General features: G+C 34.5%; 3 protein-coding genes, 1 long non-coding RNA gene and 1 pseudogene across 8 annotated transcripts; 3 read left to right on the plus strand and 2 right to left on the minus strand.

Annotated features, from left to right (window-relative positions):
• Window positions 1-2,376: 2,376 nt before the first annotated feature.
• Window positions 2,377-3,590, plus strand: LOC147290331 (NAC domain-containing protein 71 pseudogene; annotated as a pseudogene). Its single transcript, XR_015121090.1, has 2 exons — window positions 2,377-2,599; window positions 3,232-3,590. The product of XR_015121090.1 is annotated as an NAC domain-containing protein 71 pseudogene (transcript).
• LOC147290332 (uncharacterized) lies at window positions 3,591-5,652 on the plus strand. Its single transcript, XR_015121128.1, has 3 exons — window positions 3,591-3,767; window positions 3,879-4,904; window positions 5,020-5,652. It is a non-coding gene; the product is annotated as an uncharacterized LOC147290332 (long non-coding RNA).
• A 3,185-nt stretch (window positions 5,653-8,837) lies between these two features.
• Window positions 8,838-13,236, plus strand: LOC147290333 (uncharacterized). Of its 4 annotated transcripts, none has more exons than XM_086236235.1 (8): window positions 8,838-9,160; window positions 9,743-10,302; window positions 10,412-10,702; window positions 10,811-10,961; window positions 11,094-11,257; window positions 11,365-11,622; window positions 11,731-12,508; window positions 12,624-13,236. In XM_086236235.1, the coding sequence occupies exons 1-7, from the start codon at window positions 8,992-8,994 to the stop codon at window positions 12,055-12,057; spliced, it is 1,920 nt and encodes a 639-aa protein (XP_086092361.1). In that variant the 5' UTR covers window positions 8,838-8,991; the 3' UTR covers window positions 12,058-12,508; window positions 12,624-13,236. The 4 variants fall into 4 exon arrangements, with proteins under 4 accessions (XP_086092361.1, XP_086092362.1, XP_086092359.1 ...); XM_086236236.1 differs by having other exon boundaries at window positions 11,100-11,257; XM_086236233.1 differs by having other exon boundaries at window positions 10,811-11,257.
• A 455-nt stretch (window positions 13,237-13,691) lies between these two features.
• On the minus strand, window positions 13,692-15,969 carry LOC147290334 (protein ARV 2-like). The gene is made up of 9 exons (XM_086237361.1): window positions 15,834-15,969; window positions 15,703-15,750; window positions 15,511-15,600; window positions 15,378-15,423; window positions 15,197-15,279; window positions 15,012-15,106; window positions 14,580-14,646; window positions 14,396-14,468; window positions 13,692-14,002 (listed from the first exon to the last, which is right to left on the minus strand). Exons 1-9 carry the CDS (start codon window positions 15,918-15,920, stop codon window positions 13,896-13,898), a joined length of 696 nt encoding a protein of 231 aa, XP_086093487.1. The 5' UTR covers window positions 15,921-15,969; the 3' UTR covers window positions 13,692-13,895.
• Window positions 15,970-19,553: 3,584 nt separating this feature from the next.
• LOC147290335 (B3 domain-containing protein Os03g0120900-like) lies at window positions 19,554-21,967 on the minus strand. Its single transcript, XM_086236169.1, has 2 exons — window positions 21,572-21,967; window positions 19,554-21,461 (listed from the first exon to the last, which is right to left on the minus strand). The coding sequence occupies exon 2, from the start codon at window positions 21,320-21,322 to the stop codon at window positions 20,102-20,104; it is 1,221 nt and encodes a 406-aa protein (XP_086092295.1). The 5' UTR covers window positions 21,323-21,461; window positions 21,572-21,967; the 3' UTR covers window positions 19,554-20,101.
• Window positions 21,968-27,862: the final 5,895 nt, after the last annotated feature.

Here is a 27,862-nt window from a genome sequence, read left to right on the forward strand (position 1 = left end):
TGTTGGCTAATATGTTGTGTATTTTGCCTGTTTGATATTTTTGCTGCAACATTATTAAATTTTATGAATAGGGTTTTGCCATTATGCATATTTTTAGAGTTCATGTGGAGGCTGGGGTTTTGCCATTTGCTTCAGTTGAATATATGATTTTTTTTTTTTCAAAACTTTTACTGTGTGGCTTACTCTATGTTTTTTGTGATGTTGTGTATGCTTGGATATCAGTCATTATATTTCTCAGAAGAAAAAAAGAAGATATATGTTCATAATACCTTTAACTGATTATATTTTTCTTAAGAGAAAATTACAGATTTGGTCCACTTATTTTATACCTAGTTCAATTTTGGTCCATAATCTTTTTTAAGTTCTGTTTTGGTCCACTAATTGTTTCATTTGTTCAGTAAAGGTCCAGATTTGTGACTTTAAATCCTTTGGGTTGTGTTTTCTTCAATTATAATTGAACTATAAGTTATATTTCATCATTTCTTAGTCATAAAAACAAATTTGGAGTATTATAATCTAAAAGAATTGAGATTTGGTGAAGTTTGAAAAATTGGCAGTTTCGGGTATCCTACTTTGGGGTCAATTATCTTGAGTTTTAGAACTCCAATTTGAATGATTTTTATATGGTTGTAAAGAAGAAATACATAGCTTTAAAACAAGTATATGTTCGCTGAATTTGGGTGAGATTTGATAGGATAAAAAGCATGCCAAATTTGAGAAAACAAATATGGACCTTTACTAAACAAGTGGAACATTTAGTGGACCAAAACAGAACTTAAAAAAGATTGTGGACCAAAATTGAACTAGGTATAAAATAACTGGACTAAATCTGTAATTTTCTCTTTTTCTTAATGTTTGAGATGATGGTGTACCACCACCATGTTTATGATACCTTAAACTTCATCGAGATGCAATTTGTTGGCTAATTATTCTATCACTAGCTTGATTAGCCTAGGTCTGCCACCAATAAGGGAAAAAAAAAAAAAAAAACTGAAAGGTTAGCCTAACCTCAATATCAAATATATATTATAGAAAAGTCACGTGTCGTGTACCCCTTTTTACAGCGGTTGAATTCGTCATTTTATGCCCAATGCACCATTTTTGGCATGTACATAAACATAATCGATCACCTTCATATGGGACTTATTAGTCAAATCTGGTGCGTTGGGGAGGGGTAGGCGCCAAAACTGGTGCCTTGACGAATTGAACCCATGTAAATGGGGCATGTGCACGACACATGCCTTCTTTTAATAGACGTTTCGGCGAAAACAGGTTCAGGTGGTACATTACAAAAAAAATTTAATTCAAGTGATACATTATCACAATATTATTTTTTAGGTGGTAAAGTGCAAACGAGTACAAAGTTCAGATAGATAAAATGTAAAAAAAGCCGGCATAAATGACAAATTCAACCCCTGTAAAGGGGGGCACGTGCACGACACGTGACTATTTTTAACGAACGTTCATGCTCAGGTGGTACATTGCAAAATAAATCGAATTCAGATGATACATTGTCATAATATTTTTTAGGTGGTAAAGTATAAATAGGTGCAAAGTTTAAATGGGTAAAGTGTAAAAAAATTTAAATACAATTATTTTATTATTTTGGTAACTGAGGGCGTCTTGGGTCAACTTTTATACATCAAACTAATTATTTGGGCCAGTCAATTACTCTTATGAAGAAGCAACATACACTCCTTATAAGCAGTTCTTTTATAGACAATTTTTATTTTGAAAACATTTGTCAACATTCATAAAAAAATTCAAAAAAAAAAAAAAAACTACAATCCTTCCAACTAAACTATCCAATAATTATAAATTTACATTAATTATTTTTTTTTTCCATAAATTAATGTATTGTAACTTGTAAGATCATTCTGAACGATTGTACAATACTACAAAGTGGTCTTTGATAAAGCATAACATAAGCTAGAATCTAGAATCTTCCTGAAGACTCGATTGTTGTGACTTGTGAGTACAAAAATCTAGAATCTTCCTAAAGACAATCGATTGTTGTGAGAACAAAAATACTAAAACCTCCACTTTTACAGGAGAAATAGATTCCATAAAAGGAGAAAATAGTAAAACTCATAGCGTGATAGAGGAGGAAAGTAAAGAATAACTTACCTATCCTGTTACAAAGACACGTGTTATCCGATTTAGAGAGAGAGAGAGAGAGAGGGAGAGAGAGAGGTTCTTCTCAGGAAAGTAAGAGGGTGGGAGCCACTGATATGATGCAAGCCATGTATTGGGTCAGATAAACTTGGTTGAGAAGGTCAGGACCAGCGGTCAAAGTGAAGTCAAGAGAGAGAGTGAGTTTGGGTATAAATGCAACTCCAGCTTCTGCAGATCACACCCTAAACATTGAACAGAGAATCGTCCACTCAGAGTTACGAAGAAGAAGAAGGGATGATGAGCAGCAGCAGCAGCACCATCACCAACACAGCAGAAGCAGATTCGGTGTATGTGCCTGTGGGATACCGGTTTCATCCCACGGATGAGGAGCTGCTGAGCCACTATTTGAAAAACAAGATGCAGGGCAAAGATTCCCACATCCCTGAAATCGATGTATACAAGCATGAGCCTTGTGATTTGCCTGGTAATTACTCCACCTTACTTTTAATTCTCGCTTCTCATTTGATCGTATTATTAAGGAAAAAAAAAAAACGTTTTTACTTTTTAGTCTCTATGTTAAAACATATTTGGTTTACGTGGTTTCAAAACTCCATATTTGATATTTTATGTTACTTGCAGTATGAGAAAAATTTGAACAAAACTCAAATTTTCAATTTTTGTTTCAAAATCAAATTAAATGTTACATGAGTTTTTGTCATTTTTAGTAAAATTCGTGCGTTTATACAAGTTATTGGTTTTCATTTGAAATTTTTTTTCATGTCTTATAAAATGTTCTAAAATTGCAAACAATATATAACACAAAGACTAAATGCAGAGTTTTAAAATCCCGTAGACCAAATATGTTTTCGGATAAAACATATGGATCAAAATTGTTATTTTTTTTTTCATATTTTATTATTAGTGTTTTGAATTTTATGTTTTTATGTTGTTAAATTATCAAATATTCTGTTTTAACCGAATTGTTAAAATTTGCTTAATTGGATATTGACAGGTTGAGAACGTAATATGATGTAGTGGTAACATTATTTCTCAAATTGTGAATATATCATCTTGTTATATTGTTGAGTATTGTGTTGCTGCGTTACATTGTGGCAGCGCTGTTGGCCCCAAACCATGATATGGAGTGGTTCTTCTTCAGCCCACGCGATTACAAGTACGCCAACAGCAACCGCTCCAACAGGGCCACGGTGAAAGGCTACTGGAAGCTCACAGGCAAGCCCCGTGGAATCAAGGCTGAACTCTTCAATGATGTCATTGGGAATAAGAGGATTTTGACCTTCTACGAAGGTCGTGCGCCTAATTCTTCCAAGACCAACTACATCATGCACGAGTATGATCTCGCCGAAACTGAACTGGGTTCTATGCCTAGGCAGAATGGGGACTTTGTTCTCTGCCGCTTGAAGATTAACCCTGATAAGTCTCATAAGAAGAAGGTTAGTTCAAAAAGTGATGAAGCAGATGATATGATTGCAGGGCAAGAAGAAAATCTGGCATTCAAAGAGCTGCAAGATCTTCTGTTTCGTAATGGCAATGTTGATGAATGCAAAGATTCCCCGAAAGATTCTTGTCCTATAGATGAGAATGATATTTCAACTGGCGATGGAGGCGCTTTTTCTGATTTTGAGATACAGGTGAGAACAAATTAACATGCTTTTTGAACATTTCTGATATGAACTTGTTACTATGGAGCACAAGAAGTATATCAAAACCTAAAACTTGCTTGTTTGTGATTCTTAATCCAGCAAGTATTTGCTCAGCTGGAGCCACTCTTAAATCCGACTCAGCCACAGGAGCAACAGGATTACCCACTGCTGTCACCAATGCATACAGAACCGAGAGATGTTTTGCATGGCAATAACTGCATTGCCGGCATTGAGTCGCAAACTCAAGTAGGAGATTATGAATTTTCTCTCACAGAGTTCGATTATTATCTTCAAACAACACCGTCTCCTTCCATTGACTCCCACCTACCAAAGTCATTAGGAACACAACCTCCTTCCAACTACTCCTTTCAAGGTTATTCTGCATTAGCTACTGGAGGAACACTCCAGTGTAGCTAATGAACCACAAAACTTCTATTTTAGGAGAATATCAAAAGAGGCCTTGTAAGAATGTGGCTCCAACTCACATTATTACACTCACCAATGATATTCTCTTACAAATAGTTCAAAGATCTTCCAAATAACATGAAATTTTAGCTGTGTTGATGGTTTGCTAGGGTCAAACACTGACACTCATCTACATTTCTGGAACTGGAAGCTTTGAAAACTTCTTCTTGATGTTTTTGGACTGTGTGTCCAGGACAAGTCTGTTCTTCCTTTTTTTTTTTCTTTTTTTTTTTTTCTGGGCGATTGCTGTGTGTAACAGCATCGCCATCTTTTGGAAACTTCAAGCTCGTTAGTTGAACTTCTTGCTTCAAAGAAACACCAGCAAATGCAAATAGTTCAAATACCATCCTGAACACTACTACCCTTCTCCAAATGCAATGAGTCCAGACATAATAAAGACGTCTTTTCTCATAAGCAGTTCTTTGGAGATGGTAATTCCTCTGTCAACAGAACTACCAATATTCATTCCTCATTTCCACTTGTCTCTAAATAGTGTAATCCTCCGGATAGTGTAATCCTCCTAATAATGTAATCCTCTGAATAGTGTAATCCACAAAATCAAAGTACACCCACGTAAACCAATATCCATCCACATCTTCACACATGGGAGCTGCTCCAAGAAGGGAAGAATCCGACTGCAGAGCAGTATCACAAGACAAGGTGAGAGAATCAAACTGAAAACATGAAGGTTTTCTGGATTTCTCATGGTGAATAAAAGCATTTATATTGAAGCTTTTGGTGAGGTTTTTTCAACTCAAATTGATTTCTTTTGCAGGTCAGGGAAACTGCGGAGCATTGTATTGCTGTTAGTCTGCAACAAAAAACCAAGTCCTAGAAGCATATGGTCTGATGCAGGCATGGAATGAGCAGCTGGCAGCAATTGGAAGGGTTCTTTCATTTTCCTTGAAGCGTCTCCTTTGAGCCATGAATCAAGTAAACTGTAAAATATTTCGACCGAGTTCTAGTTCTCGCCTTATAGTCGAAGCTTTTGTTCCACAGCCACTATTCTGGAAGTGGCATTATACAGGAGCTGCTGCAACATGACTGCTGGAGTCTCAATATATCTTAATATAACCAGACACTAGTCTGATGTGGTGGTTATTAATATAGAAGTTTTGGGCTCCATCCGCAATGGAATAGTAGTAACATTCAGTTTTAATGATGTATTATTGAAGGTCTTAAACATAGACTATGATTATGATTGATGGTCTTAAACATAGACCATGATTATGATTGATGGTCTTAAACATAGACCATGATTATGATTGAAGGTCTTAAACATAGACTATCTATCAGCTTGAAGCTGAAGCATCCCCACCCACCCCTTGCAACCAAAATTTGTATCCTTGTTAATATTGTTTATTTTGAACCTTTTAAAGTTGAATGGAATCCGTGTATTGTAGTCTCATTTTGTATTGTAATCTCTCTTGTTAGTATTGTTTATTCTGAACCTTTTAAAGTAGAATGGAATTTGTGTATTGTAGTCTCTCTTTGTATTTGAATCCACAATGTCAATGTTTACATTCCGTTGCTCTGTTTTAGTAAAAGTTATGGGCGCAAAACACACCGCAATCGGTCTGCAGCCAGCATTTATCTGTTTCCTCTTTCATTCTGTTTAAGAAAAAAAAAAAAACAAATTAGTATATCTTCTAAGCTAGGATGCATCTTCTTTAGTACTAAGGTTAAAGAGGCTAAGACATCAAAACAATAGCAGCTGCAATTGATAAAAAGCTATTGGGTAAATGGGTTGCACGAAATTAAATACATGTCATAATTTATTTGCCACATCATTTTTGACCAAGATCATCATTTTAACCTTTTATATAAAGGTTCATTGACTTTAGGTACCAAATTATAATGTTTTTTCATTTCAACTACTAAAACATTTATGTCATTTCACTTTAGGTACTAAATTTCAGTTTAAGTACCAACTTTAAAAAATATGGTTATATCGAACTGTGACTGTCTAACAGTCATAACTTTTTTATTGATTTTTTGTTTTTTCAATATTTGCAAGGCTTAAAATTTAATATTTAGTCTTTGAGTTATAGGATTTCATCCCCAAACCTAAATCAAAAGCATGAAACCCTTAAAAATTTGGATTTTTTATAAATTTTAAATAGTCACAACTGTGACTGTTCGACAATTACAACTGTAACTGTTCAACAGTCACAACTGTATAACAAACTGATTTGTGACCTAATCCAAAATGTTTTACTCTAGGTTAATACCTAAACTAAAAAAAATTAATGTCTTGTTGCTTTATTAAAAAACTATTGACATTTGGTATTTAATCCTAATTTTCTATTTATATAACTCTTATGGTATTTAAATTATAATAAATAAATAAATAATTAGCTCCCCCTTCCTGTCGGATCCACCATGTCTCTTTCTTCGTTACATATATCCTTTATCCCACCATTAACATTTCTCTACCCTTCATCCCATCATCACTGTTCCCTCACCTCCCCCTCATCAAACAATATCCTTCCCTCTTTTAAGAAGAAAGGCACCATGGTCATTGATGCAAGAGTACGTCATGAATATGAAGTGGTACGATAAAGTATCACTGGAAACTACCTATTTGAAAATAATTGTCATACACGCATTGTATTCAAATATTTGATGTTCATTAATTTAGTTTTTTTTAATGAAATTAGAGAATTTGGTTAGAGAAATCGAAGAAAGAGAATGAATATTGACAATTCCCCCACCCCACCATTTATTCCTCCCTGCCTCACACCCTTCTTCTTTTCCTTCTTATTCTTCAAATGCAGTTGTGTTTAAAATAGACAGATAAAATAAAAAAGTTTGTGATGAAAATATAAAGTAAACAAATTAAGAACTGAAGAAATTGAAAGATGAAGTAGGAGGAGGGGTTGGAGGGGTTGGTGAGAAGAAATTAAAAGAGAAATTAATGAATTAGGGCCATTGGATTTTGGAGGAGTAATAACGTTTTTTACGAAAAAAATGATGTGGCAACTGAATAAGTTAATGTAGCAAATAACTAATGATGTGTATAAATTAGATTTGCGATTAGGGCACAAAATCATTTCCCTTTCAAAATATGAGAACTCACCGTAGATAATTATAAGGGTTTTTTTTTTTTTTCTAAGTCCAAAATGAAAAATATCTTGATCGGCCGGCCCACTTACAAAATTTACACAGTGATTGGCCGGTCTACTTTAATGAGTCGAGTGCTCGACACCATCACCGAACATTCGGTACAACCCATCCAGCGCAAGGTAAAATGCCACTTTATGCTCTGAAATTGCCACTGTCAGACAATGACAATCACTGTTATTGTGCGACAGTAGCTATTTAAATTGAAAAAACATCTTATAAATTGCCATTGTCGGACAGTAACAATTTGCTCTTTAAAAAAAAAAAAAACAAAAAACAACAACAACAACCCACACCGAGCGCTTGGTGCAAAAAACACAGAATAAGACATAACGTGAGCTTTATTTTTATAAAGTGGACCTATTCATCATTCCAAATTTTTAGGTGAGTTTATTTATCATTAAGAGCTATAAAATGGACTTTAATTTACTTTAATTATAAATGAAAGTTTTGTAATGAATATTTTATAATTTCTTTTTTATCATGCCCCCACTATACTAAAATTCTAGCTTCATCACTGACTATAACGTGTGCAACATGTTGTCTTTAATTTAACCACCTAGGTCCACCTTCCAATTAAGGTAAGATTTGGTATAGGTTTTATCTTAAGAACCTTAGTTTTATTAATATGTATTCCTAATTTATATGTTGTGCTACTTTTTCATGTGGGATTCCTTTTCACATCCATGACTTGGTATTAAGCCACACAACTCCAATATTTTCTTAGTTACAAAATTTTTCCTATAATAGAATTTGAAACTCTAATAGACACACTCACATCGGCAAAATTTCTATTTTACATCATTAAAGTGGTCAGGAAATAATTAAAATAAAACGTGAGTTTTTCACATTGTAAACTATACGGTGCTTTTTAAACATTAATTATACATAAAAGATCACCACTTCCCTTATAAATAACTTATAATATAACAAGAATTTGATTTCTTAAGATCTAAAATCCTATAACTTTCATTTTCTTTTGGTCGTTTTACTTTTACTTTACATTTCTCTTTTATATACAATTTTTACTTTGAAACATCAGCCAACAACTCAACATCCATCAAATGAAATTCATGATGAATACTAAATTACGCATGGACCAAAAAAACAGAATATTAAATTACGTAAAACATAAATCAATTAATAGACTGAATTTTTTTTCCCAGTAAAGAAGGCTTTGATGCATAACAGAAGCTAGAATCTAGAATCTTCCTGAATACTCTCGATTGCTGTGACTTGTGAATACAAAAATACTAAAACCTCCACTTTTACAAGAGGTATAGATTCCTGAAAAGAAACACTCCAACGAATTTAGATTCTTGAAAAGGAGAATATAGTAAAACTCAAACGCGTGATAGGGAGAATAGTGAGAGTGTGGGACCCAGTGACGTGATCCAAGCCATGTCATTGGTTCTTCAGGTAAACTCGTTGGGAAGTTCACGACCAGCGATCAAAGTGAAGTCAAGAGAGTGAGTGACTTTTTGGGAAAAAATAAAAAATAAAAAACAAAAGAAAAAGAGAGTGAGTTTGGGTACAAAAATTACAAAATTACAAACACAACTCCCCTCTGCTTCCGCAGATCACACGCTAAACATTGAACTGAGAAGAAGAAGAAGAAGAAGAGATGAGCAGCAGCAGCACCAACAGAGCAGCAGCAGAGGAGATGGTGGGATACCGGTTTAATCCCAAGGATGAGCAGCTGCTGAGCCACTTTTTGAAGAACAAGATGCAGGGCAAAGCTTCCCGCTTCCCTGAAATCCCTTGCTGCAAGCACGAGCCTTGGGATTTGCGTGGTAATTACTCCATCTTACTTTTAATTTCTCATATGATCTAATTTTTTATTATTAGGGAAAAAACGTTTTTAGTCCATGTGTTAGTAATAGTACCCCAAAACAGATTTCGTCCCTGTTTCAAAACTTCAAATTTAATCCCTATGTTTTATGTTATTTGGAATACAAGGACAATTTTAACAAACTCAAATTTTTCAATTTTTGTTCGAAAATTAAATTGAATGTTACATACATGAGTTTTTGTCATTTTTTAGTAAACTCGTACAAGTTATTAGTTTTAATTTTGAGAAAAATTATGTGCTATAAATTGTCATAATGTTGCAAACAATATAAAACGTAGGAACCAAATATGTTTTCGGAGTTAAACATAGAGACCAAAGTTGTTTTTTTCCATATTTTATTATAAGTGTTTTGAATTTTATGTTTTTATGTTGTTAGACTGTCAAATATTGTGTTGTAACGAGTTGTTAGAATTTGTCTTAATTGTATTGACAGGGAACATAATATGATGTGGTGGTAACTCTCAAATTATGAATAATAATCTTGTGGTTGGTTTGAATATTTTGTTTTTACATTGCATTGTAGCAGCGCTGTTGGTCCCAATGCAGAAGACCCAGGAGATGGAGTGGTACTTCTTCAGCCGACGCGATTACAAGTACGCCAAAAGCAAACGCTCCAACAGGGCCACAGTGCAAGGCTATTGGAAGATCACAGGCACGCCCCTTAAAATCAAGGATCAACACTCCCAAGCTGTCATTGGGTATAAGAGGATTTTGACCTTCTACGAAGGTCGTGGGGCCAATTCTTCCAAGACCAACTACATCATGCACGAGTATGAACTCGCTGAAACTGAACTGGGTTCAGTGCCTAGGCAGAATGAGGTCTTTGTTCTCTGCCGCTTGAAGATTAAGCCTGATAAGTCTCATAAGAAGAAGGGTAGTTCAAAAAGTGATGAAGCTGACCCTGATAGCTACCAAGCTGCAGCAGATGATATGATTACAGATGATAGTATTCCAGAGGTGAGAATGAGCATGCTTAATGATAGCTACATTGCCTCTGAATTTGAAAACAAAGCTGCAGCAGATCATATGATTGCAGAGCTGGAAGATCTTAATGATATTTCTGATTTTGAGGCGCTTCGAAAGGTGAGAACAAGCTTGCTTTTTGAACATTTCTGATATGAACATTTCTGATATGAACTTGTTAATGTGGAGCACATTTCTGATATGAACTTGTTTGTGATTCTTAATCCAGCAACTATTTCCTCAGCAAGGTGAAAATCAGGAGTCACTCATACATCCAACTCAGCCACATCCGCAACAGGATTACTGCTTTTCCACACTGCAGTCACCGAAAGAAGCAAAGCGGGGAAATATTCCGCATGCCGATGTCAATAATGGTGAATGCAGTTGGGGGCAATCTCCGTTGGGGAATGACGATTCTTGTCTTACAAATAAGAACAATATTTCAACTAATGATAACCATGAACCAGTTAGCAACACTGCATCTTATTTTGGAAGTGCTTCAGATGATAGTATTCGAGAGGTGAGAATGAGCATGCTTTTGAACATTTTGTTATATGCAGTTCTAAATATGGAGCACAAAATGTATATCCAAACTTAACACTTGCTTGTATATGATTCTTTTATCCAGGTTGTTAATCAACCAGGAGAAAATCTGGAACCACTCTTTGATCCACTTTTACAGGAGTCCCCACTGCTGTCACCAATGCATACAGAACCGAGAGATGTTATGCATGGCAATAACTACATTGCCGGCATGGAGTCGCAAACTCAATTTGGAGGTTATCTACAACCAACACCGTTTCCTTCCAATAAATGTGTTAAGCCTGATAAGTTTCATAAGAATAAGGGTAGTTCAATCTGTGATGAAGCTGACCCTGATAGCTACATTGCCTCTCATTTTGAAAACCAAGCTGCAGAGCAAGAAGAAAATCTGGCATTCAAAGAGCTGCAAGATCTTCTGTTTCCCAATGGCAGTGTTGGTGAATGCAAAGATTCCCAGAAAGATTCTTGTCTTATAGATGAGAATGATATTTCAACCTGCGATGGAGGCGCTTTTTCTGATTTTGAGATGCAGGTGAGAACAAACATGCTTTTTGAATATTTCTAATGTGAACTTGTTAATATGGAGCACAAGAAGTATATCAAAACCTAAAACTTGCTTGTTTGTGATTCTTAATCCAGCAAGTATTTGCTCAGCTGGAGCCGCAGGAGCAACAGGATAACTGCTTCTCCACACTGCAGTCACCCACAAAAGCAAAGTGGGGAAATGTTCCACATGCCGATGTCAATAATGGTGAATGCAGTTGGGGGCAATCTCCATTGGGGGATAACGATTCTTGTCTTACAAATAAGAATAATATTTCAACCAATGATAACCATGAACCAGTTAGCAACACTGCGTCTTATTTTGGAAGTGCTACAGATGATAGTATTCCAGAGGTGAGAATGAGCATGCTTTTGAACATTTTCTTATAAGCAATTCTAAATATGAAGCACAAAATGTATATCCAAACTTAACACGTGCTTGTTTATGATTCTTTAATCCAGGTTTTTACTCAACCAGGAGAAAATCTGGAACCACTCGGTTATCCAATACTTTTACGGGATTACCCACTGCTGTCACCAATGCATACAGAACCGAGAGATGTTATGCATGGCAATAACTCCATTGCCAGCATGGAGTCGCAAACTCAATTTGGAGGTTATGACTTTTCTCTCACAGAGTTCGATTGTTACTCCTATCTACAAACAACACCATCTCCTTCCATTGACTCCAACCTACCAAAGTCATTAGGAACACAATCTCCTTCCAATTACTCATTTCAAGGTAATTTTGCATTAGCTACTGGAGAAACACTCCAGTGTAGCCAATGAACCGCAATACTTTTATTTTTAGCAGAACATCAAAAGAGGCCTTGTAAGAATGTGGCTCCAACTCACATTATTACACTCACCAATGATATTCTCCTACGAATAATTCAAAGATCTTCCAAATAACATGAAATTTTAGCCGTGTTGATGGCTTGCTAGGGTCAAACACTGACACTCATCTACATTTCTGGAACTGGAAGCTTTGAAAACTTCTTCTTCATGGTTTTGGACTATGTGTCCAGGACAAGTCTGTTCTTCGTGGGGGCGAATACTACGTGTAATAGCGTCCCCATGTTTTGGATAGTGTAATCCTCTGAATAGTGTAATCCTGTGAATAGTGTAATCCACAAAACCAAAGTACACCCACATAAACCAATATCCATTCACATCTTCATACATGGGAGCTGCTCCAAGAAGGGAAGAATCCGACTGCAGAGCAGTATCAAAAGACAAGGTGAGAGAATCAAACTGAAAACATGAAGGTTTTCTGGCTTTCTCATGGTGAATAAAAGCATTTATATTGAAGCTTTTGGTGAGGTTTTTTCAACTCAAATTAATTTCTTTTGCAGGTCAGGGAAACTGCGGAGCATTGTATTGCTGTTAGTCTGCAACAAAAAACCAAGTCCTGGAAGCATATGGTCTGATGCAGGCATGGAATGAGCAGCTGACAGCAATTGGAAGGGTTCTTTCATTTTCCTTGAAGCGTCTCCTTTGAGCCATGAATCAAGTAAACTGTAAAATATTTTGACCGAGTTCTAGTTCTAGCCTTATAGTCGAGGCTTTTGTTCCACAGCCACTATTCTGGAAGTGGCATTATACAGGAGCTGCTGCAACATGACTGCTGGAGTCTCAATATATCTTAATATAACCAGACACTAGTCTGATGTGGTGGTTATTAATATAGAAGTTTTGGGCTCCATCCGCAATGGAATAGTAGTAACAATCAGTTTTAATGATGTATTATTGAAGGTCTTAAACATAGACTCTGATTATGATTGATGGTCTTAAACATAGACCATGATTCTGATTGAAGGTCTTAAACATAGACTATCTATCAGCTTGAAGCTGAAGCATCCCCACCCACCCCTTACAACCAAAATTTGTATCCTTGTTAATATTGTTTATTTTGAACCTTTTAAAGTTGAATGGAATGTGTGTATTGTAGTCTCTCTTTGTATTTTAATCCCCAATGTCAATGTTTACATTCCATTGCTCAGTTTTAGAAAAAATTAGGGGCGCAAAACACACTGCAATCTATCGGCAGCCAGCATTTATCTGTTTTCTCTTCCATTCTGTTTTGGGAGCAATAGAAGAGGAAAAATCACTAGAATACTGATTCTGGGCATCTATGAAAAATGGACCAATGAATTAGCATAAAAAGAAAAAAAAATAGCATATCTTCTAAGCTAGGATGCATGTTCTTTAGTACTAAGGTCAAAGAGGCTAAGACATCAAACATTAGCAGCTATCCCGAAGTGCCCCATGGCTTTGCCTAAGGGCTCTACGCCTCTACCCCCTTCCCTTTACCGTCCGGTTGAGGTTTAAAGGCAAAAGAAAAACTGAAAGCTGAATATATATTAAGATGCTGAGAAAACTGAATGGATAGATTCAACTATGCACAATGTAATTTCATAACACTGACAAGCATCTTACATGTTTTCTTTTTTTTAGGTCAACATCTTACATGTTTACAACATCACATTTTACAGCACTCATAATCACATGGCCACTGCATTTGCACGAAATGGTAATAAATTTATTCAAAATATTAATATATTTGAATAAGATTAAAAATAAACACTGCCTTTCAATACAGAGAGCTTTTGACAAACAATAATGATTTAAGATCTAAGTTCCCAACTCCAGCACCTTTGTGTGACTAAAAGCTTTACCACATGAGCACTGAAACAGGCTGCTATGCATCTCCTCATAGCTGACTGAGTTATCACTGTTTCACCCAAAAAGGAGAAAAAAAAAAAAAGGGATGTTCAACTGTAGTCAGCCACCCATAGTTACAGAATCTTGCACGTAATAGAATTTGAGAAATACTAAACAAACCTGATATTAGCTAATGCACACATCCACATCAAATCAAGGCAGTCTACTTACATCATAAAACCATATGTATATTCCTTAACACTAAAGTAATCGGTTATATGCATTTAGTAGATAGCACCCAGCCTTAACAAAATGATATGATACCTAAGTGGTAGAATTGACACATATACCAGGCTTAATTGATGACTTATGCATTGAAATTGCTATCGGTAAAAAGATTTCTGTTTCCTATCAAAAAAGAGAGAAAAAAAATTTCCAATACTGTATAAATTTATCATCTGACCTTTGAGTGCCACAGTGTTGGATGATAAAACAAATAAATCAATGATGAAAATCACAGAAGGACATTCCCAGACCTGTAGAACACGTGCTTCAATTAGATATATATGTTGAGTCTAACCAAGTATTCTTGAGTAGAGTAAGAACATGAGAGAAGGAAGAACAAACTATCAGATTGCAAACCATACCATCATTGCAATAAGAAACATCTTGAAGTAACTTGAAATAAATATAGCAAGCAGAAGGTCTTTGTTCCTATGCCAGAATACACAGATCATATAAAAATATGTACATATTAGTTATAATGCATCCATAAGATATACATGTATGCAAACCATGTCCTTTTAGGCTTTCCCACATTGACTTAAGCCTGACCAAATACCTACTAGTTCTTAATTTCAATGTATTCTTGAGTACTCACCGTCACTCAAAATTTTCCATTGATCACAAATTAAAGATTCTAGAAACAATTCTCCATTTCAGTTATCCTATTTTATGAACTTATCAAACAGGCATGCTTTCTGAAGAAGTTTCCAAACAGACAGGTAATAAAAGGATGCCTAAGTGATAACCTTGTTAGAAAACAACTGCATCCTGAGAAGTGCCATTAGAAATGTTACCTGAGTGGTCTAGGGAATGTGCTGGAAAGAATTCTCGTTGCGAGTAAAAAGGTAGAAAGAAACATGAAATTGCCAAAGATGACATCCATCAGCATCTGAAATGTAAACATTTTCAACCCATTTGTTACAACTTACACATTATGTTAGAAAACCCTAAACCCATTAAAATTCAATAAAGTACCAACCTTTTGAAATCTCCAGAGTAGTGAAGAGAAGCTCATTGACAAACCCCATTCTTCCTTGCTTCTTTCCAGAAAGAGACTCCTATCTGGAGGACTGCTAAGGCACACAATGTATATGCACATATAATTGTACAATGAATTGTAAGAAAATGACCAAAAACATTATCCTGATAAGAAAGGATACAAGCATCCAAAAGAAGAAACCCAAAAGTAGACTTCCACAATAAACCCTGCAAATGGTATCAAGAAATTAGTAAAACCCAGTAACAAAAAGCTGTGTACACTGTAGAAAATGAGCAATGAGGCATTTTCAGTACCTGGAAAGAGGGAGCTTGTGGGTCGACCACATTATAGAGTAAATGTGTATAAGCTTTTGTCTTGTGCAGAATCAGATCAATTAGAATAATCTGGCAGTGCCCAAAATGTCAAATGCCAAAAAAAAAAAAAAAATGAAAATGTATTAATTTTTGACAAACAACATTTAAAAAAAAAAAGAGATAAGAGCTTACTATGGGTTCGCATTCGATGTACTCATCCGCCACTCCCTTGCAGTTACCCTATTAACAGGAAAAAAAAAAAAACTCAAAAGCGATTTCGGGGATTTTCAGTAAAAAAGATACGAAGAAGAAGAAGAAATTACGCATTTCATGAGTCGTATGTTGCCAGGTGAGTATTGCACGAACAACCTCATCATGCGACCTCCGCACTCCACACATCTGTACTCCATGCTCGTTTTGCCTTTGGCTCCTTTCCCTCTCCTCTCCCTCTCCTCTCCCTCTCTCTCTTTCTCTCTCACACACACACACACAGCCTCTCAGTTTCAGAGTCTCTCTCTCGGACAGCACACTTCTTCATCAAAACGGTGCCGTTTCGAAATTTGGGCTCCCGCGGATTTCAGTTATATTCTTTAGTTAGGCCCATAAGTTAACCCTTGTTGGGCCGTTTCTTATCCTTTTCTACTGAAACAAGTGTAAGTGTCTATTCGCTTTGTTCTAGTTTCTCCAAACAAAAAAAAAAAAAAAATCTCAACCACAAGCACAACCTATCTCTTTGCTTATATTTTTAATCTTAGTAAACAAGTCCTGAAAGGAAAACTAGACCCAACTGTGGTCCATGCTATTTTTGGTTATTTAAAAGAGTTATACATGTCTCTTGAGATAACCGAATATAATTTGAGAAAACAGTAACGACAAACAACGTTTAAAATAAATCTTACAACAACCAACGATCTTATTTTAAGGGTATTGAAGATTGTGCTTGTGTATTTATAAAAAGAGGTTGTCTTTGTACAGTGGGCATGTGACTTGTTCATCATCATCATCAATTGTGCCTCTTAATCAAGCCTAACCTATGTATGTACTTGCTGTACCTATAGGCCATAGGGTGGACACTCCTAAATCTAGTTTCAAGGCTTTGATGATCGTTTTTTAATGAATACACCAATGTTGCAATTGCATGCTTTTCCTTTAATATATATCATGTTTACTTCTAAATTTTCCCAATTAACTAGTATAAGTATTAATTGGTGCATATCACGTACTATAGGCTAGCCAGACTTGACCAGTTGAATTCCTCCATTAATTTACAACTGTGAATCATATACGTATGTATTTACCACCTAGACAAAGGGTATATATTATATTTTTTATTTTCTCCAGCACCAGTGTATGGAAATTAATATTAATAATGATGCTGTACGTATTTGACAAATTAACCCCACATAATCTCATGAATGAATATGAATCATGAGTAATTAGGCCTGTAAGGCTAGTTTCCAAATTGAATTTCAGCAAGGATAGCATTAATTAATATCTCTCTTAAAAATATTCCATTATTACACTACTGGGAGTCTCGGATGCATGATTCACTCCATGCATGCCCACAAAATTAGGAATTCAACATTTTAAATATATATATATATACATATAAAATAAAAACAATGACCGGCCGGAACTTGAAAACTGAATTCTACAATCTCTTTGATATATATATATATTAAATGCACAAGTTCGGTGATATCATTTAATTAATTAATAAATCAAATTAAGAACAATATTGGTCCACATTTAATTTCTTGGAATATTTTTATTCTGTGTTTTCTAAGTTTGCAATGTCGTCGTATATATTTCTCAATTTTATTATTATATATAGTATGTATCAATTCAAAACCCATTTCTTTGGACTAAATTTGATTTTTGCCAACAATAAGTGATTAAAAACTCATTCCAGGATAACCATTTTTTTTTTGGCCAACCAGGATAACCATTGTTAAAGAGTCCGTAGTACTATTTCTCCTTACTGTTCTTCAACAGTATTTCTATTAATTATACGTACCAACCCTAGAACTTGTGCATTATATAGCTTTTATTTTAGGCTTCCCATGCATCTTTTTACTTAATTATTTGAACTGTTTTCAGGTTATAAATTATCTGTTTGATCAGATCCACTACGCTATGCCTGTCATATATGCCTCTTTATAAAACAACATACACATTCTGTCAAATTAACTCTTGAATAAATGCATACACCCTTCAAACAAAGATAGCAAATACATGCAGTAAATCAATTAATCTTAATTGGCATGATTAATTACATCTAACTTCTATAGTTCCCAATGAGAAGTGGATTGGGAACTATAATTAATAAGAAGTTAAGAACTAATTAAGAAGGATATATACATAGAGAATGAAGTAATTAATTAACGAAAGAAGATCGGTCAATGTAGTTAATTATCTCAAGGTAGACATTCTTCCTCAATCATACCATAATTAAACAGCTAACATACCATGCACATACAAAAGTATTCTCAATTCTTTCTATTTATATATATATGTATTACATACAGAAAATTGAACTTTGAATATATCAATATGCATGTTAAGCAATATTCAAGTCTTGTACGTTAAAGTAAAATTCATATATATGAGCCGCATGTCTTTCTTAGTTCATTGTTACATCTATTTTCCAATATCTCCAAAATAATTATGATGCGTATTTAACTTTAACTAGATATAACGTACATCTGTTTATTGATAACCATGCATGATAAAATTTGGAGATTAATAATAGTATTATTATCAGGTGAGATTAATATTATATAATTAAGAAGTGAGGGGTAGATTGTATAATTAGACCAGAGTATTGTTAATTATAGTATTGACAGTTATAGTAATAGAATTGACAATTTGGCCGGATAATAGTATTATCAATTATAGTACAAAATTGAATTACACAAAAAATAATTATATGAGATAATTGAAATAATTGAATCCACATAGACAGATTTACATGAGGCACTGTTTTGTAGAGAAATTAAATTTTTAAAGCACAGATTTCTTACAACATGCAATTCTAAAAGAATACAAAGGGATGATTACTCATATATTGGGGGCTTTTTTTTTATTATAATTAACACTAGCTAAGATCTTCCTGAATGCAGTTTAATTATCAAGATATATATATATATACAAGACATGAGAAGTCAATACTAGAGTCAAAACTGGCTGCATGCTTAAGAGAAAAGATATATATATATATGTGGTCGAACTAATTACCGGGATGTAAAAGGTACAGGGTAACTACTTGACCATAATAGCTAGTACTACAGAAATTTGAATAATATTGAAGCTAGCTAATAATTTGAATCTGTATGTATATACTTTTTACATATATATCACAGTAGTACGTAGTGAGCTTTTTGCTCCTGATCCTTACCTGTAAAGAGTGCCTAATTTAGCTGTCGCTGCAGCTAGCAGCAAGTAAACACTAAGAGAGCTTTTAAACAGTAGCTAGCTAGCTACAGAAAGCAAACAACTGTTAAATTATGCATCAAGCATGTGCTGTGTGTTCTATACATAACAATAATACTGAAAATTAATTAAGACATATATATATCCAGGCAATGATACATATGAAACAACCAATAAGAAAGTTATATATATATGTAGTTTCATATGATATATATCTATATATATATATATAGTATTATACACAAATGGAAAGCTAGACTTTAACTTGAGTGCTAATTAAACCCAATGGGGCTAGCTATAACTCACACCATCTTGATGTTATTCTTAACAACAAACCCACACTGCCCAACTATATATATATATATTGTACTAGAAACTACAGACAATTAATTAATATTAATATTCTTTAAAGCCAAGACTTTATATCATCAATCAATATTCAACCAAGCTTATTCTCTGTCTTAAATTTAATTAGTTCTGTAGTACTGGCAATTAGTAGATGTGCATGCAGTGATTAAGTGGGGGGTTGCCCTATTAATATACAGATATTTATGCAAGGCAACAACAAATGCAGTAAAAACCAGGAAGCTAGCTAGTAATACTCCAATCAATTCCATTGAAATATTGAACTGCATATTTATAAATATATATTCATCCGTACTAGTATTAATGCTGTAATTCAAGAAATGCTTGTTCAATTCACTTTGTTTATATATAGAATACTGTTCTAATTCACAGCAAATGAACTCTGCTATAGCTAGTTAGGGATAAAACGACAAAGGAATTAAAGTAGATTTGAACTTCCTTTCTTTGAAAGGCCTCTTCATCTGCATCTGCTGGAGCTGCAGTAGTGGGGCACCAAGTACTGGGTAGCTAGCCTTAATCCAGAGAATGATCGAGTGAGTACTAATTAAAGAAGAAGGTGATCGATCATTCGATCTTAATTTAAACCCACATTGTAAGTTGTTCATCTGGGTAGGTCGCTAGGGATCCAAATAAAACGACAAGGAAGTGGGTTTTGCTCTCTTTGAAAGATCTATTAATTCGAGAGGAGTGAGTGAAGAGGAAGGAAGATGATGAGAGAGTGAAGCCACTGTGACATGTGGGATTGTTGTTGAAGACAATTAATATCTGATGACATTGATGATGATGATCATCTTCATCGATCATCTGGTTCTTGATACTCCATGTTCACACCAAATAGCCTAAGGCGTTTCGCAGCAGCAGCAGAAGTATTACTAGTATTGGTACCAGTACTAGTACTAATTTTTCCGTGGCGGCCAAGGAATGCTGCCGGCACTGAATCAATCACCATTGGATGATGATGAATGACATGATCCCCACCTCCCCCTCTCAGCCTTTCAATCTGCCCCAATCCCCCATGATGATGATCATGAACGAATCCACCGTGATGGTGCTGAAGTTGATGATGATAATTGTGCTGGTGCTGCTGATGATGATAGGGATGAATGTTGTAATTAAAGTGTTGTTGGTGAAAATGCTCGTGGTGTCTCAACGGCATGGAAATCAAAGAGGGAGGCGGGCGCTGCAGCGAGTAAAGCACTCTGCCGCTGCCGCCAACTCGGACAGTCTGATGATGATTGTTAACAAACTGCAAAGGCGAAATCACCGACTGAGGAGGAGGAGGAGGGGGAGGGCGGCGCCTCCAGTCTATGTACAAAAAATTATTACCAGAGTCCCCGACCCCGCGCTCAAACGACACAATGTCGCCGGCGTCGAGCTTCTTCTCCTTCACAAAACGGCTCCACCCCTTGGTCATCACGTAGCTCTGGCTGCTGTTCCAGTATGAGTACCTGAACCGCCACGCCTTCCCCGTCCGGTCCTGGAAGTTGAGAAGGAGGCCCTTCTCGTTCGACGAGGAGTCCAGCGGGAAGTACTTCTCCGCGTGCTGCTTCGGAATCACCAGCCGGTTCAGCTTCCCCACATCACTCGGCGTCACAACCTTGTCGAACATGTGCTCTCGCTCATCGTTAGGCGGCCAATTATTACTACTATTGTCTCCACCACCATTGCCACTACCAAAATTTGCTTGAATAATACGATCATGGTCCATTTCGTTCGCGTTTCTCAGCGACAAGTCCATGAAGTTGATGGCTTCTGCAGCTTGTGAGGACCCAACCCATGACTTCTCATCGCGGGGATGATGATGATGGTGATGATGATCATGATGAGGAAGCACAACAGTACTACTGGCTTTGTAGTTAGATGATGGAGCATTATTATAAGATGATGATGGTGGTGGTGAAGAGAACTTACTGGTGATTATATTATTATGCCTCTTGACTTGATCTTCCTGATCTTCTTCCTCTTCTTGATTATCATCAGAATGGTACTCTTTTTGACCTTGCACAAACTCCATTTTTGGCTACTGTTGAATATTGACCCCCACCCACCCACCTCCAATTTCAGCCTCTTCTTGGATAAATTGAACACTTCTGGATCTCAATCTCAATCTCAAGCAAGTTTATGATGGAAAATTAATTAAACCCTATATATACCTGCTTAGTACAAAATGCAAACTAATTAACCAATGAGATGTATAAAAGAAACAAGGGAAATTTATTACAAAAACCAAATTATTGTTAATTAAAAATCAGTAGTAACTCACCTGCAAATACCCAGTTAACAGTTGCTTTTAAAAATTGTGATCTTTAGCTTCTCATCATCATCAGATCTCTGAGGTCCTTAAAAGCCCAAAGGGAGGTCTCAGTCTCAGCACACTATAAAAGGGTCGGTGCCCTCCTTTGACCATCAGCTCACACACACACAAAACACACTACTCAAACCCTAAGCATATATGAGTGCTGCAGGCTCATATGCAAGAAGGTCAGCTCTTGTTGCTTGTTGGGTATTGTTGACCACAGAGAGATCATCAGCCATGGACTGGTGATGTAGTAGGCTAGCTAGCTTTAATTTGACTGATTTGCTGCTTAATTTAGAAGCTAATTGCCTTCTTTGAAGCTTCCTTACAAGAGAGAGCTAGAGAAAAAAGCGAACATATAATTCCGTCTTCCACTTTTCTTCTTGAAAGAAAGAGTGGGGACTGAGCTAGAGGAAAGAAATTTTTATACGTAGGGGCCCATGAAGGGGATGGAGTTTAATTTGGGTCATGTGAGCAAGCCAGCTTGTCCTTTTCGATCACCCATATTAATTTTTTTTTTCTGTGATAACAGTAATAACCAATAAAAGAACCAGAGAAAACCAATAAAGCTTAATTAAATTATTTTATTTTTATTATTGCGATAAATTTGTCAAAGAGTTCATGGTCAAAAAAAAAATTTGCCAAAGAGTTTCTTTGTTACTATTATTAAAAGTATAGGCCACTTGTTGTAGAGAGAGGGACACGTACGTACGTTTGGATGTAGCTAGCTAGATAGTTAGGTTTGAGTTTTTGACTTTTGGTGTCATTGATTGTGTGCTGGTCCTACCAGCCAGCGGGAAAAAGCTAGGCTACCCAAAGCCTTGCTTGCTGCCAGGGGATCGGGCACGACATTCACACCGACTTTCATATATTGCATGCGCCTCCAAACTTTTCATCGCCGTATATATGGAATCAAATCGATCAGTAAATTTTTTGTGTCACATTGCGATATTAATATTTTTTTTATATTTATTAATATTATATCTACAAAATACAAATTATATTTATATATAAACTTCCAATCAAACACTAATTTATAATATCTCTGATAAATAACTCCTATAAAACATGTGATCGACAATATCACACGTATATATAATTATATTCTTAATTAAATAAATATAACATATGCTATCCGCGGCCTAAATTAGGTTGATTTTTTTTTTAGCTGGAATCCATTGATGTTTTTCATTCTTAATTTCCTTTTTGGTGAAAATCAAAGTTGGTTATAATCTTTAAATTTATGATATATGGTTAAAATTTATCAAGACGTACAAACACCTCCATACTTCTTTTGATGTATGTATTAATTAAGCAATAAATAGTATTCTTTTTTATTTTCAGATCACAAGTCGTCAACAAATTAATAACAGTGTGTAAGGTACTGGACAGAACCTAAAAAGGCTAAAATATCAACAAAGAGGGGGTTAAGCTAGATTTAGGAGGGAAACCTACATCTATTGATCGATTAACCAAAAAAGACGTAACCGAACAACCTGGCATCTGAAACCTGAATATCAATGCTTATTATTATGGAATAAAAGGGGAAAAAGGACTTAGAAATAACAGACTACGTACAAACACTTAATTTAGATTAATTATATTCCAACTAAAGAAAAATCTTGAGAAATTAATAAGGTAGTTATAATGAATATAGGGAGGAATGCTATATATATAATTCTCAAATTTTTCCCTAACTCATGTGATACATAATATGCACACTAACATAAAAAAATTATTAAATGTGACCTAAATTTACTCAAATTATAATATATACAACAGGCTCGGCTCTTCTATTAGGGGTTTATTAAATAAGCTTATACTCTACATATATTGTATATATTTTGATGATCGGAATCATCTATTTTTTTTTGTCTCCATTGGAGGATTGTCTTTACAAAAAATTAGGTAAATCGAAAACCATTTGACCATTAATTAAGTAGTCCTTATTTCAAGTGTTTATCGAAAATATTTTGTTCGTCTATTTATTTAATCAAAATTAAATATTTTAATGGTTTCCGATTCGTCTAAATTTTTGTATAGATAATCTTAATTGGAATATAAACCTATAAAATAAACTGTTTAGATTCGTTGAAATACAATATAGAATGAGTCTTATAATACATAAATCTTACACGCTATACGGATAATATACTGACACATAAATTGCTCCCAATTAATGTACATTGGGAACTATATATATATATATATATATGAATCGTACATGCCCATTGATTTTTTGTGGTCCAGTTTTATCTTTCACATTATGGTTTGGACAAAACTTTGTGGTACCACATATATATTTTATAATTTTGTTGACCTTGATCAAGTAATTTTTATAAGTTTCTTACTTCACTCCCAATTCGCATCTATAAATCTATAATCGATCACCAGTGACCAGCCCCACTTAACTGTTAGAACTTTATTAATTTCATAAGATAGATATAAGGAGAAAAATGCATAAGAGTAACAGAGATCGACTAGCTTCCCCATACGTTGTTAATTAGATTAGGACGTTTTAATTGTAACAATTCCAAATATGTTAAATTCAGTACCACTATTTTCTTAAGAACAAAAAAATTAATTGGTAAAGGCAAGGTACAAGTACTACAAAATATATATAGATCAAATTTGGATTTTTTTTATTATATGTTTTCCTTATTTTACTTGATTAAAACAGTTAAAACGTGTTATAAATCTATTTCATATTTTACTTTATATTTTTTGATGATAAATACATAATTAAAATTAAAATTCAAGTAGAAGCAAGTATAACTAATGACTATTTGGTCTCAAGAAAAATTATTAGGTATAATTGATATATTGTTACATGGTGTAACCAATCTAACAGGAAAAGATCATGAAATGTAATAGTATTTCAGTTTCGTCTTTATGGGAACAGGTACATTATGGAATTTAAATTTAATGAATAATAATTCTTGATAATACAAAAATAGAAACAATTAGAGAAAAAACAAACAAAAAGTCTGAATCCACACATATATAAGGAGTTATGGTGCACAGAGTAGCTATGTAGCATTTGCAGTATTATTGTAGAGAGCATGGGGTACAAGAGTTTGATCACTTTCACACAAGAATATTATATGTATATATAGTTAGATACAATTATACAAACAGGTGGTAAGTAACTTTAACCGAGAATTTCCGAGGAAATGTCACAAGTTCATATCAAAGTCCAGAACAAGGTGGGGGATGGTGATGGACTGAGCATCACTGACTCACTGCTTTTTGGAGTGCCGCCCTCTCTCTCTCTCTCTCTCTAAAGCAAAAGCCTATCCCTCTCTCTATCAGAACCCTATTGGAGAGTTGGGGACCTCTCTACGACGCTCTCTCTCTTTTCTTTTTCAGTTTTTTCAATGTATTGATATAATTAGAGTACGTCATATAACTGTCTTTTGGACTTTTTGTAATTATAATGATAATTAGAGTTATGTACGTATAGCTTTTCTGTACAAGTGTACAGTGTACATCTACTAGCTGCTATACCTAGCTAGCTAGTTGGGGGGTTGATGAGGGCTTGCCTTGAGAGTTGAGGCCTAGGGTTTTTAGGACCACATGCATCATGCATGCAATATTATTATCAGGCCAATTATCTCTTTCTCTCTCTCTGAGCAATATTAGAGGTTATTATCTTCTTCCATCATAATTCTTGTGCTGGCATTTTGTGTCCCCCACCCCCCTTCCCCCTCACACACGCACATATGCACCATGACCTTCAATTTCATTCATATACTAGCTTTGTTTTTTTTTTTTTCTGCACACCTTCGTGATTTATATATATAATTCTAAAGTTAATCAGTTAGTAAGATAATACGACGTTAACTATTATTTTGAACCCACTATACAATGTAATCTCATGATCCGAACCGTTTATTTTTTAAGTTCTCATTCAAAGATCAACTTTGTAAAAAATTAAATAAATCGAAAATCATTTAGTCAACTATTTGTAATCTAATTGTGCTCATGTAAATAGACGAATACAAGTTTTTCAATAAAACATGAAATGATTGTAATGATAATCAAATGGCTAAATGAATTATGATTAATTGATTGATTTTTTGCAAGGTTAATCTTTGAATGTAGACCTAAAGTATAAAAGATTTTGATCATGAGATTACATTGTGTAATAAGTTTAAAAAAGTGGTTAGCACCGTATTATTTTACTAACTAGTTAATTACAAAGCATTTTTGTGTGTGTATATATATATATTAACTAAGTAAAATTATTGTAGTGGGTAAAATTCATCCCTCAATAATGAGATTGAAGCTATCCTTATGTAAGCAAAGACTAAATGTTATGCCAATCGTGCCCTCGAAATTCAAAAGATTTGCTGAAGACTATATATATATATATATAAGAAACAAAGATGTCAAACTCAGTTGGAATTTGAACTACCTTTCTTAATTTCACGAAAGATAATGGATCCTTTAATCATGTACTAGTACATCCTACTATCTAGAATCAAGATGCCGGACCATTTGAGTTAGGCCAGCCCTCATAGTGCATGGGCTAGACTCTAACCCCTATAAAAAAAAAATGAAAAAAATGATTAGGTGTAACCGATACATCATCATGTGGTGTAACTAATCCAACGTGTAAAAGTATTATTGAACGGTATATATATATATCGTGTTCTCATATGTAATCTACGCTTCTATCATTTAATCTAAACTTCTATCATTTAATCTACGCTTTTTTGAAACTCTCTTTAACTTGATAGTCGGAGACTCTTTGTATTTAGGGTTAATTTCAGTACGTAATGGTCCCTCAACTATTCCATGAGTGACTGTTTGGTCTTTAAACTATTTTTTTAATTTCTAGGGACCTTGAACTTTTCCAAAAGTGACACTTTGGTTTATTCCATCAACACCGTTAAATATTCCCTCAATATATATAAGGTTTTTTTTTTTTTCTAGTAGTGGTCCCTTAAATATTCTACGAGTGACACCTTGGTCTTTCAATTATTATTTTTTTTTAATTTCTAGGGTCCTCAAACTTTTCAAATTTGTCTCATTTTGGTCTATTCATGTCACTTTTGTTAGTATTTCGTTTAAATTGCTGACATGGTAATTGTGGGTCCCACAAATAAATGATTACATGGATAAAAGCATAATAAAAAATATATATTAAATTTTAAAAAGTAGTATTAAGAAATAATAAAATAACACAATCACCTTACCTCTCTCCCACCAACCACCCACTCATTCCGTTGTCGGCTCCACCACTGGCGCCTTCTCCATTCTCCCATCTCTCTTTCTCCCTCTCCTTCCCTCTCTTGATTATAACAATTTAAGTTTCATAAGTTGGTTTTTGTTTTTGTTATATCATTAGATTTTAATAGGACTTTTAATTTAAGGTTTAAAATTTTTTTTATTATGCTTATATTCATTTAAGTATTCATTTGTGGGACCCACAATTGCCATGTCAGCAATTTAAACAGAATATTAACAAAAGTGACGAGAATGGACTAAAGTCAGACAAATGGAAAAGTTTGAGGATCCTAAAAATTAAAAAAATTAATTGAAGGACCAAAGTGTCACTCTTAGAATAGTTAAAGGACCATTGCTAGAAAAAAAACACCTTTATATATTGACGAAATATTTAACGGTTTTGACGGAATGGATCAAAGTGTCACTAGTGGAACAATTCAAGGACCTTAAAAATTAAAAAATTAGTTGAATAACCAAAGTGTCACTCGTGAAATAGTTAAGGGACCACTACTGGAATTAACCCTATATTAGATCCCCCACCCCCAAGCGAATACTAGAGATTCAAACCTCAACCTTGCCTTTCAAATAAAATATACCTCATTTTAACCATAATAAGATATGATTTGTGGAATCTACTTTGCATTGTATTTCGATGATCGGAGTTGTTTATTTTCTAAGTCTATATTTAAAGATCATCTTTATAAAAATTAGACACATTGAAAACAGTTTAACCATTCAATTAAATTATCATCAATTCAAGCTAGTGTTTAGTAAAATGACCAAATTCATCTAATTATTCGATTATAATTAGAGTTCTTAATAATTTTTAATTTATTTAAATTTTTATATAGATGATTTTTTAATAGAGACTAGAAAATAAACGGTTTTGATAATTAAAATACAATGATGATGAGTGGATCTCACAAACCATACATCATTATGGCTAAAATGAAAACTACCCTCACTACAAGAAAAAAGGGTTTGGGAGAGGAACCGAATTCGTCGCCCAAAGTAGAGTTTCGTCGC

Source organism: Dryas octopetala, chromosome 3 (assembly GCF_963921425.1).
Source record: "Dryas octopetala chromosome 3, drDryOcto1.1, whole genome shotgun sequence".
NCBI lineage: Eukaryota > Viridiplantae > Streptophyta > Magnoliopsida > Rosales > Rosaceae > Dryas > Dryas octopetala.

Bases quoted from the DNA above. Each gene is read 5' to 3' on its own strand.
- LOC147290333 (XM_086236233.1), top strand. From the start codon at position 8,992: ATGAGCAGCAGCAGCACCAACAGAGCAGCAGCAGAGGAGATGGTGGGA. The intron at 9,161-9,742 runs GTAATTACTCCA...ATTGCATTGTAG, and splicing joins CGAGCCTTGGGATTTGCGTG to CAGCGCTGTTGGTCCCAATG. The intron at 11,623-11,730 runs GTGAGAATGAGC...TCTTTAATCCAG, and splicing joins CAGATGATAGTATTCCAGAG to GTTTTTACTCAACCAGGAGA.
- LOC147290334 (XM_086237361.1), bottom strand. From the start codon at position 15,920: ATGGAGTACAGATGTGTGGAGTGCGGAGGTCGCATGATGAGGTTGTTC. The intron at 15,280-15,377 runs GTATCCTTTCTT...GCAGTCCTCCAG, and splicing joins GTTTCTTCTTTTGGATGCTT to ATAGGAGTCTCTTTCTGGAA. The intron at 14,647-15,011 runs GTAACATTTCTA...ATTCTGGCATAG, and splicing joins ACATTCCCTAGACCACTCAG to GAACAAAGACCTTCTGCTTG.
- LOC147290335 (XM_086236169.1), bottom strand. From the start codon at position 21,322: ATGGAGTTTGTGCAAGGTCAAAAAGAGTACCATTCTGATGATAATCAA.